Raw genomic sequence first — 11769 nt, 5'->3', positions numbered from 1 at the left:
GGGAAAACGAAGGGGGACGTGGTGAAAATCCAAGTGGATCCGCAGGCCCAGCCCTGTTTTTTCAGGGTTTGGCCAGTCCCTCATGCTATTGTTGGGAAGGTCGAGGGTGAACTGCAGCGATTGGAGAGCCTACGTATAATTCAGCCACTTTGTTTTAGCAACTATGCGGGGCTGGTGGTTCCGGTGATGAAACCGGATCGGATGTCAGGGTCGCTGAGGCCTACAAGGCTGCCAAGACTTGTCCATTCTAGTTGTTGAAGGATGGAGCTCTCTCACACAGATCCTCTTCTTACATCTTATATAACCACTTATCTCTTAAAACATCATTCTCCCACTACATTGTGTACCTTGTGTTGACCTGTTACGTATTCTCTTTTCATGGACTAAATGATATAGAGGCTTTGAAGAAGGTGCAAAGAGGATTTACAAGGTTCACACCAGGACTGGAAACTATTCCAATTGGGAAAAGATAATTAGGCTGGGGCCCTTTCTCTTCAAAAGAGAAGACAAATGAGTGATCAACATCTTTAAAATGATGGCAGGTGTTGAAAGAGTAAACAGAGAATGTGTCCATTTGTGGTGAAGAGTGAAAATAGAGGCCATCGATATCAGGCTGTCACTAATAAATCCAATGGGTAATTCAGAGGGCAGCCTTTACCCAGAGAGTGATGGGAATGTGGAACTCGCTCCCACGTTGAGTGGTTCCAATGTTACGATGCCAGCTGATGTTAGTGCATCTAATCAGACGCTAGAGTGGAACCCAGCTTGAGAGATACTGGGCGGGATTCTCCGTTTCAGAGACTAAGTGCTGACGCCGGGATAGAACCGATGGAATTCTACGACAGCAAGACTGGCACCGCTCCCGGAGAAATTAATCAACCGTTAATCTGAGAATCGTAGAATTTCAAGTGCAGAAGGAGACCATTCGGCCCATCGAGTCTGCACAGCCCCTTTGCCAGAGGACCCTACCTAAGCCCGCACCTCCACCCTATCCCCGTAACCCAGAAACCACACTTATTATTTTTGGACACTAAGGGCAATTTACCACGAGCAACCACCTAACCTGCACATCTTTGGGTTGTGGGAGGAAACCGGAGCACCCGGAGGAAACCCACGCACACACGGGGAGGATGTGCAGACTCCGCACAGACAGTGACCCAAGCCGGAATCGAACCTGGGACCCTGGAGCTGTGAAGCAAGTGTGCTAACCACTGTGCTACCGTGCTGGTATCAGAGTGGTTACCTTCTTTCACCTGAACTGACTGTGCTCCGGGGCTAGCGCGGCACCCTGTGGAACACGAGCGATTCCAATGGGAAACGGTGTTGGATATGCCGGAGTCGGGATTGACACTCGAGAGGCTGACAAGCTGTAGCTGCATATTCGCACTCCACTCCCCACACACACTCATCCCAGCCAATAGGATGGCACCGGTTGTGCTGGAGCGCGCCCATCCCGCTGCTGGGTCAGCTGCGGCCAGAGGATACTTGGGGGGGGGGGGGGGGGGGAGGTGGCCTGGTGAGTCCTGTGGCACTAAGTTCACAGTGAGCAGTCGGCAGCGTGCACAGCCGCGTGGCTGCCTTGCCGGCTGCGGCAATGGTGTTCCGTGCCCGTCCAGCCCGGCCCCACCTCTTGGCTGCCCCCCGGTACTCCCCCGAGACCCTGGCAGAAGTTCCCCGGCCGGCGGCACAACTATCAGCACACTATAGCGATATTGGACACTTTTCGTGCCCCCTCTCCCTCCCTCAGCAGCCACGGAGCCTGTTTCCCGATTGTTGAAACCACAAGTGAAACACGCCGTCGGTAATTCCTCCCGGTGGAGGCGGAGCATCGCGGAAGCCCCGGTGAATACCGGCTCAGGCCGCTAATGATATGTGAACGGCGTTTACTGTACGTGCAGAGTAGAACGCATTGACACCGCGGTTGAGGCACCGGAGCACGGCATTCTGTCGGGCAGCCAGCAACGGCCACCATTTTGGCCTCACGACCGTTTCTCCGCCCAATCGCCTTTCCTGATTCCAGCGTCGGCCGACAGAGAATCCCGCTATTTCTGTTTCGATACTTAATTGGCAGATTACAGAACAGAGTCACAGGACTGCCCATGAACTTTTAACTAAAGAATAAAACATTGATTAATCTCTGCCAACTCCACCAACCCACCGATATAATTTTGGTGCTGACAGCTATCCGCTACACCATCGACTGCACTGACAATTTGTGTGTTGTCTGCAAATTTCCCAATCTTGCCCCCATCACCCCATGTTCAAGTCCAAATTGTTAATATATAAAACGAACAGCAGGGGTGCCAACACCAAGCCCTGCGGAACAACAATTGAAACAGCTTCCCATTCGCAAGGGCAGCCATTGGCCATTCCCCTTTGTTTCCTGTTACTGAGCCAACTTTGGATCTGTGTTCTCACCAAGGATTCACCTCCAGGGTTCCAAACTCTCCTTCAGGTATTCCCCTGCCCTGGATTGTCATGTGCCTTCAAGCTTTCACACAATTCCCCAGGTTCCCAGCTGTGCCAACAGAATGCCACTTTTTCACAGGCTGTATAAGTTGTTACCATCTCGCAAGCCGCCATGCCCCAGGTCTGTACCTTAACTGGGAGCCTTTCTCTCTGCTCCTGACTTCACTGAACAGAACCTTTTTCCAGATTCCTCTTCATCTTTCCTTTGCCTTCACAGTTTTCCTGGAACTCTGTTCTTTCCCAATCCCTGGTTTCTAGGACTTGCTGTTCTTTATCTTGGGAGTGTCTTTCTGTCCCTGTGTATGGTGCTGTCTGTTCCAGCAGTTTCTGTGAAATCTGCTTACTCCCCGTTTACCTTCTTTCTCCTGAACTAACTGCTCTCACTGTCTTTGTCTGGGCTTCTGGTTACTAAGCAACAGCCTAGTTTTTGTTCACTGTTTTGTAAAACCATCATTACAATGCAGGCATCGAAACCAACCGACAGATTTTCAGGCAACTTTTAAGAAATGAGATTAAAATTGAAGTTCTATTTCATTTTTAGCACACAAATACAGAAACACAAAATTCAGCTTATTTGAAACTATAACTTACTTTGTATCCCCACAAATACAAATAACTTGGAACCCTCTCTATTTCCGAATTGAAGTAAGTGGCAGAGAAACAGTTTTGGGGAAGTGAAGTAAACAAATAAGGATGAGGCAGGATATGTTGATGGTTTGATGGGAAAGGATTGCAGGAGGTTCAAATCGAGCATAAATACCGGCATGGACTGTTATTTAAATACTTTCACACCATGTGGGTGTTGCTGACTAGGCCAGCATTTATTGCCCATCCCTAACTGCCCCTTGTGAAGGTGGGGGTGAGCTGCCTTCTCAAACGCTGCAGTCCATGTGAAGTAGGTACACCCACCGTGCTGTTAGGGAGGGAGTTCCAGGATTTTGACCCAGCGACAGTGAAGGAACAGCGATATATTTCCAAGTCAGGATGGTGAGTGACTTGGAGGGGAATTTGCAGATGGTGGTGATCCCAGGTACCTGCTGCTCTTGTCCTTCTAGATTGTAGAGGTCACAGGTTTGGAACATGCTGTCAAAGAAGCCTTGGTGAGTTGCTGCTGTGCATCTTGTGGATGGTACAGACGGCTGCGACTGTGTGTCCGTGCTGGGGAAAGACAATGTTGAGGCTGGTGGCTGGGGTGTAAATCAAGCGTGCTGCTTTGTCTTGGAAGGTCTTCGGTTTGCTCAGTGCTGTTGGAGCTGCTCTCATCCAGGAAAGTGTAAAGTATTCCATCACACTCCTGACTTGTACCTTGTGGATGAAAGACAAGGTTTGGGGAGACAGGAGGTGGGTTTCTCGCTGCTGAATTCAGTCTCTGACCTGCTCTGGTAGCCACAGTATTTATATGGCTGATCCAGTTCAGTTTCTGGTCAATGGTAACCCCCAGGATGTTGATAGTGGGGATCAGTGATGGTGATGCCATTGACTGTAAAGGGGCGATGGTTAGATTCTCTCTTGTTGGAGATGTTGATTGACTGGCACTTGTGTGGTATAAATGTAACTTGCCACTTGTCAGTCCAAGCCTGGATATTGTCCAGGTCTTGCTGCATTTGGACATGGACTGCATGGGCTCATTGTGCTGAATGATCTGTTTCTGGGCCTTATATTCGACACAACATGATGTAATCAGACGTACACTGCACACTTGGATCTTCCACTCAAAATCTGGTACAAACTGACTGAAAAATCTAAAATAAACTGAAAAACTATGGGCTGAGAATGAGGAGGCCTAAACACTGAACTTTACTGTAATAAACAGCACCTAGAATTTCTTAAATTTCCACACAAACCTCCGCTATCCTATTGACCATCTGACCACACTTCTGGTGTCAGTAATTCCACACCCTTCCGATCTCTTCCCACTCAATGAATCATTTGGATGTAGTCATGCCAGGTCACTCAGTTACTCTGAGCCACAACTGGCAGTGCTCAAGGAGTCAGAATTAGGAGCAGGAAAGGATCGCCTGGCAGATTATTTTTGAGCTAAACCAGAATAGAAAGTGGAATGAAGTGTAGAGAGTGTGGGGGACAGGCACGAGCTGGGGTTAATGTGCAGAAATCATTGAAAGTGGCAGGACAGGTGGAGAGAGCAGGTCCTGAAGCACAGGAGAAAGCTTTTCACACAGCGAGTGGTTAGGATCCGGAATGTTCTGTCTGAGAGTGTGGTGGAGACAGATTCACACAGCGAGTGGTTAGGATCCGGAATGTTCTGTCTGAGAGTGTGGTGGAGACAGATTCACACAGCGAGTGGTTAGGATCCGGAATGTTCCATCTGAGAGTGTGGTGGAGGCAGATTCACACAGCGAGTGGTTAGGATCCGGAATGTTCTGTCTGAGAGTGTGGTGGAGACAGATCCACACAGCGAGTAGTTAGTATCTGGAATGTTCTGTCTGAGAGTGTGGTGGAGACAGATTCACACAGCGAGTGGTTAGGATCTGGAATGTTCTGACTGAGAGTGTGGTGGAGACAGATACACACAGCGAGTGGTTAGGATCCGGAATGTTCTGTCTGAGAGTGTGGTGGTGGCAGATTCACACAGCGAGTGGTTAGGATCCGGAATGTTCTGACTGAGAGTGTGGTGGAGACAGATTCACACAGCGAGTGGTTAGGATCCGGAATGTTCTGACTGAGAGTGTGGTGGAGACAGATTCATACAGCGAGTGGTTAGGATCCGGAATGTTCAGTCTGAGAGTGTGGTGGAGATAGATTCATACAGCGAGTGGTTAGGATCCGGAATGTTCAGTCTGAGAGTGTGGTGGAGACAGATTCACACAGCGAGTGGTTAGGATCCGGAATGTACTGTCTGAGAGTGTGGTGGAGGCAGATTCACACAGCGAGTGGTTAGGATCTGGAATGTTCTGTCTGAGAGTGTGGTGGAGACAGATTCACACAGCGAGTGGTTAGGATCCGGAATGTTCTATCTGAGAGTGTGGTGGAGACAGATTCACATAGCGAGTGGTTAGGATCCGGAATGTTCTGCCTGAGAGTGTGGTGGTGGCAGATTCACACAGCGAGTGGTTAGGATTCGGAATGTTCTATCTGAGTGTGTGGTGGAGGCAGATTCACACAGCGAGTGGTTAGGATCCGGAATGTTCTGTCTGAGAGTGTGGTGGAGGCAGAGCCACACAGCGAGTGGTTAGGGTCTGGAATGTTCTGTCTAATTTTATGGGCCAGGGCTTAGAAACTCCAAAGTATATTATGAAGTCCACCTGACCTACAATCGTTCTGTTGAATTTGGCAAGGTTGAGCACAAGAGCCTTTGGGTGTGATTCATCAGTCTTCCCAGACACTTTAATCAAAACAAGCTTTGTTCCAAGAACTTAGTTAACATTTATATATAAACACACAGCAAGAATTTTTATCAATTACAAACATAAAGACACCACACAGCGACAGTAATCTATGTATAACCCTGAATGAATTCCCCCTTAACTGTTCCAATTCAAAAACACAATCCAATAACCCAAAAAACCCTTTTCAAGAGCGTGGCCCAGCACTCTGCATTCTCACTTGAATAAGACTGGGTTTTCCTGAGATTCTGACCCCATCTCTCCTGCAGTTTTCAACTCCTTGCGGAAAGCTGGCTATATCTTTTAAATTACCAAAGGGACAGGGATAAAGGGAGATAGATTGGGGAGAAGCTGATCGTGCAGCCTGGGGAAATGGAAAAAGGTGGTGGGTAGAATTGGGGATGTGGGAAGAATGTGAGTGTAAGGAGTTGATCTCTGATATAAGGACACTGTTTTGATCATGTTCCTAATCGTCCTTATGCTCCTGGCCTCGGAATGGTGCCATATCGAAGGATATTTTCTGTAGTTCAGGAGCCGGGAGCTTGTCTGTTGCCTGTTCAAACAAAATTAAAAATAGATTAGTTTCCAAAACTCAAGCTGCAGCCAACGTGAGAATAAAGGATAATTTCAGCTCCTCTGAGGAGTTTGTCCAGATTGTAACTCTGTTCTTAATGACGGGAAACTCCCAGACTCCATCTCCAGCCTGCACAGAGTGAGCTGATCCCAGATGGAATGACAGTCGGGGCTACAGTTGGTCTGAACACTGAGTGGATATGAAAGGAAAATAGTTCAGTATTCCCACTCCATACACTGGGAATCATGGCTGGAAATGTGTGTGTACACGTTATTGAATATCTGTGTGTAAGTATATGTGAACGTGTACACGTGTCTGTATGTCTGTGTGTCGATGTACATTTGGGAATGTGTGTCTGTTTGTAGACATTTAGGTCTATCTTTGTACCTGTGAATATGTGTGTATCGATTGGTGAGATATGACGGATAAATGTGAGGTAATGCATTTTGGAAGGTCTGATCCAGGTGGGAATAACACAGTAAATGGCAGAGCCCTTCAGAGCATTGCCAGGCAGAGGGATCTGGGCGTACAGGTCCACAGGTCACTGAAAGTGGCAACACAGGGGGATAGGGTAGTCAAGAAGGCACACGGCATGCTTGCCTTTATCCATCGGGGCATTGAGTATAAGAAATGGCAAGTCATGCTGCAGCTGTACAGAACCTCAGTTAGGCCGCATTTGGAATATTGTGTACAATTCTGGTCACCACACTACCAGAAGGATGTGGATGCTTTGGAGAGAGGACAGAAGAGGTTTACCAGGTTGTTGCCTGGTCTGGAGGGTATTGAACTTGATGATCAGCAATGATCAGAATGAATGAGGGAGCAGGCTCGAAGGGCCGAATGGCCTCCTCCTGCTTCTATTTTCTCTGTTTCTATGTATTCGTTATGAGGGGAGGTTGGATAAACTCGGATTGTTTTCATTGGAATGACGGAGGCGGAGGGGCGACCTGACAGAGATTTATAAAATTATGAGGAGCATGGAGAGAGTGAAACGTCAGACGCTTTTGCCCAGGGTGGGAAAGTCACTTACCCAGGGTCACAGGTGCGAGGGGCAAAGTTCAGAGGAGATGTGCGAGGCAGGTTTTGGACACAGAAGGTGGTGAGTGTCTGGAACGCGCTGCGGGAGGAGGTGGTGGAAGCAGATACGATAGCGATGTTTAAGAGGCATCTTGACAAATACATGAATAGGATGGGAATAGAGGGATATGGACCCCGGAATTGCAGAAGGTTTTAGTTCAGACAGGCATCACGATCGGTGCAGGCTCGGAGGGTCGAAGGGCCTGTCCCTGTGCTGTACTGTCCTTTGTTCTTTGTACACACAACATTACATATATTACCACACGGGGCTAATCATGGTCCATTCCACACTGGACTCACTGCTCTCTATCCATTCTCTGCAGTGTTGCTGATATGGGTCCATTTTGAGTCAGGCTTTCCCACAGTTTCACCATTTATACAGAACGTGACAGAATCCACCTGCTTTTCCTGAACCTCTGTTCAGTGCGATAGAAACATACCTTTAATCTCACTGTATACAGATGAAGTTGGTTGCTGTAATGCCTGAGGGAAAATAGAGACATGTTAGAAATTGTGATTGTGTAACACGTGCACAATGAGAGGCTTATTTGAAAATGTTCTACATTCTAATCATAGCGGCTTCTGGGAAAAAGGGATTTATTTTACTCTATGTCGAAAGAGGAAACTTTGATCCTGTGGTGAATGTTGATCACCAGACATATCCCAGTTTGTTGTAGTGAGAGATATTTACCATGTACGTTGGGTCAGAATCTGCTGGGGAATCTTTCAAATTCTGTAACAAAATGTAAACAGTGAAGATTGGGTTTAGTAGCTGTTGTGAAAATGAGAATTTACTAAAACCTGATTCTAAAGTGTCAGGAATTATAGTCTGGGAAGGTTTATATTTCCATGACGGTGCCCGATTTCTGAAACAGTTTAATTCAGCAGGAGGTAAAGTACATTCCACTCAGAATCTTTCACACAATCTTCCCAGTGCAGAAAGAGGCCCCTCGGCCCATCAGGTCTGCACTGGCCCTCTGGAAGAACATTAGACCGAGACCCACACCCCTGCCTTATCCCCGGAACCTTGCACAGTCTCACTTTCCAGAGAACAATCCAATCCCCTTTTGAATACCTCGATTTCACCTCCCTCCACCACCCTCACAGGAAGTTCATTCAACCTCTGGCTCACTTCTCCTTTTGCTCATTATTGTGAATGTGTGCCCTCTAGTTCTTGATGTACGTTTGAGTGGGAATAGTTTCTCCTGTACCTCCATATTTACAGACAATACAAAGTTGGGTGGGAGGCTGAGCTGTGAGGAGGATGCAGAGATGTTTCAGCAGGATTTGGACAGGCTGAGTGCGTGGGCACATGCATGGCAGATGCAGTATAACGTGGATAAATGTGAGGTTATCCACTTCAGCAGCAAAAATAGGAAGGGAATTATTATTTGAGTGGGTGTAAATTGAGAGAGGTGAATACTCAGTGAGACCTTGGTGTCCTCGTGCGTCAGTCGCTGAAAGTAAGCGCGCAGGAACAACAGGCAGGAAAGACGGCAAATGGTAGGTTGGCCTTCATAGCGAGAGGATTTGAATATAGGAATAGAGATGTTTCACTACAATTGTATGGGGAATTGGTGAGGCCACACCTGGAGTATTGTGTGCAGTTTTGATGTCCTTATCTGAGGAATGATGTTCTTGTGGGTGTAGAAATCAGGGAGAAGGACTGTAATAAAATTTAAGAGATTAACACAGACAGAGAGGAGGTTCGGAGTGGTCTGGCAGGCTTAAAGGTAGATAAATCTCCAGGGAGAAGGACTTTGATAAATATAGAAGGACTTACAAGAGAGGGTTCTTGGTAAACGGCAGAACCCTGGGAAGCACCGAGTTTCCGAGGAATTTTGGTGTGCATGTACACCCATCCCTTAATGTAGCAGAGCAGGTGGATACAGTGGTTAAGAAGGCCTCTGGTATACTTGCCTTTATTAACTGAGGCATAGAGTTTAGAGCAGGAAGGTTCACTGCTCTAGTGGAACTGTGTAAAACAGTTCGAGCAGGAAGGTTCACTGCTCTAGTGGAACTGTGTAAAACATTTGTTTGGCCACAGCTTTACGAGGGATGTGATAGCTCTGGAAAGGGTGCAGAGGAGGTTTACCAGGATGTTGCCTGGGCTGGAGAGTTTTAGTTATGAAGAGAGATGGGATCGACTGGGATTGTTTTCCTTTGAGTAGAGGAGACTGAGGGGCACACAGGAAGAAACTTTTCCCCTTGGTGGAGGGATCAATGACCAGGGGGCATAGGTTCAATTTAAAAAAAAAAAATTTATTAGTGTCACAAGTAGGCTTCCATTAACACTGCAATGAAGTTACTGTGAAAAGCCCCAGTCGCCACATTCCGGCACCTGTTCAGGTACAGAGACCGAGAATTCAGAATGTCCAATTTACCGAAGAAGGATGTCTTTCGGGACTTGTGGGAGGAAACGGGAGCACCCGGAGGAAACCCACGCAGACACGGGGAGAATATGTGGACTCCACACAGTGACCCAAGCCGGGAATCGAATCCGGGACCCTGGCGCTGTGAAGCAACAGTGCGAACCACTGTGCTACCGTGCTGCCCAGGTTAGGGGCAGGAGGTTCAGAGGGGATGTGAGGAAAACCCTTTTCACCCAGAGGGGAATGGGAGTCTGGAACTCGCTGCCTGAAAGGGAGGTGGAGGCAGAGACCCTCAGAATATTTAAGAAGTATTTAGATGTGCCTTCCCGATCCCAGGGCAGACAAGGCTCTGGGCCAAATGCTGGGGAATGGGATTGGAATAGTCCAGTGGTTGTTTTTGACTAGCAGAGATGCGATGGACCGAAGGGCATTTTCTCTGCTGTATGAGCCTATGACTCTAACAGCACTGTGGGTGTACCTACACCTCATTAACTGCAGCGGTTCAAGAATGCAGTTCACCACCACCTTACCAAAGGCAATTAGGGATGGGCAACAATTCCTGATGGAGCCAGCGACACACACATCCCAAGAAAGATTTGAATAAATCTGGGGCTGGATTCTCCGCTTCCCCAGCCGTGTGTTTCCCGGCGGAGCGCCGTTCGCTGGCAGCCGGATTCTCTACTCTCGCCAATTGTTAATGGGAATTTCCATCGAAGCCCCCCCACACCACCGGGAAACCGTGGCGATGGCACACAGCCAGCGGGAACTGAGAATCCCGTCAGCCGGAGAATTCCCACCCTCATTTCCCTTTCACACATTCCAAATTCCCGCTGGGATACAATGGGAGGGAGAGAGCCTTCCCTACACTGAGGAGGCATTGTGGGTGGCAGTAGAGTTCCCTGAGAGACAGAAATGGTTGTAGCAACATTCACAAAGCAAATAATGTCTTATTCGACAAATTACAGACTTCATTCCATGAACAATGTTCTGAGCACAGTGTCACATTTGGGCAATTTCAGTCTCTCCAGTAATATCAGGGTGTGAGTGTCCAGTAATATCAGGGTGTGAGTGTCCAGTAATATCAGGGTGTGAGTGTCCAGTAATATCAGGGTGTGAGTGTCCAGTGATATCAGGGTCTGAGTGTCCAGTAATATCAGGGTGTGAGTGTCCAGTAATATCAGGGTGTGAGTGTCCAGTAATATCAGGGTGTGAGTGTCCAGTAATATCAGGGTGTGAGTGTCCAGTAATATCAGGGTGTGAGTGTCCAGTAATATCAGGGTGTGAGTGTCCAGTAATATCAGGGTCTGAGTGTCCAGTAATATCAGGGTGTGAGTGTCCAGTAATATCAGGGTGTGAGTGTCCAGTAATATCAGGGTGTGAGTGTCCAGTAATATCAGGGTGTGAGTGTCCAGTAATATCAGGGTCTGAGTGTCCAGTAATACCAGGGTCTGGGAGGGTCTGAGTGTCCAGTAAAACCAGGGTCTGGGAGGGTCTGAGTGTCCAGTAATATCAGGGTGTGAGTGTCCAGTAATATCAGGGTGTGAGTGTCCAGTAATATCAGGCTGTGAGTGTCCAGTAATACCAGGGTCTGAGTGCCCAGTAATATCAGGGTCTGAGTGTCCAGTAATATCAGGGTGTGAGTGTCCAGTAATATCAGGGTGTGAGTGTCCAGTAATATCAGGGTCTGAGTGTCCAGTAATATCAGGGTCTGAGTGTCCAGTAATGTCAGGGTCTGGGAGGGCCTGAGTGTCCAGTAATATCAGGGTCTGAGTGTCCAGTAATATCGGGGTCTGAGTGTCCAGTAACATCTGGGTCTGAGTGTCCAGTAATATCAGGGTCTGAGTGTCCAGTAATATCAGGGTCTTGGAGGGTCTGAGTGTCCAGTAATATCAGGGTGTGAGTGTCCAGTAATATCAGGGTGTGAGTGTCCAGT

General features: G+C 47.9%; 1 protein-coding gene across 1 annotated transcript in view; it reads right to left on the bottom strand.

Annotated features, from left to right (window-relative positions):
- Nucleotides 1–5787: 5787 nt before the first annotated feature.
- The window catches only part of LOC140428393 (uncharacterized), a 40227-nt gene continuing 34245 nt past the window's right edge, over nt 5788–11769 (bottom strand). The window contains exons 6-8 of the mRNA XM_072514804.1: nt 8156–8197; nt 7905–7947; nt 5788–6366 (exon numbers count right to left, since the gene is read on the bottom strand). Coding sequence (XP_072370905.1) covers nt 6341–6366; nt 7905–7947; nt 8156–8197 — 111 coding nt within the window. The 3' untranslated portion in view covers nt 5788–6340. The remainder of the gene's footprint in view (nt 6367–7904; nt 7948–8155; nt 8198–11769) is intronic.

Source organism: Scyliorhinus torazame, chromosome 1, assembly GCF_047496885.1.
Source record: "Scyliorhinus torazame isolate Kashiwa2021f chromosome 1, sScyTor2.1, whole genome shotgun sequence".
In the NCBI taxonomy this organism is placed as follows: Eukaryota; Metazoa; Chordata; class Chondrichthyes; order Carcharhiniformes; family Scyliorhinidae; genus Scyliorhinus; species Scyliorhinus torazame.
This window is presented reverse-complemented; position numbering and strand designations above follow the sequence as displayed.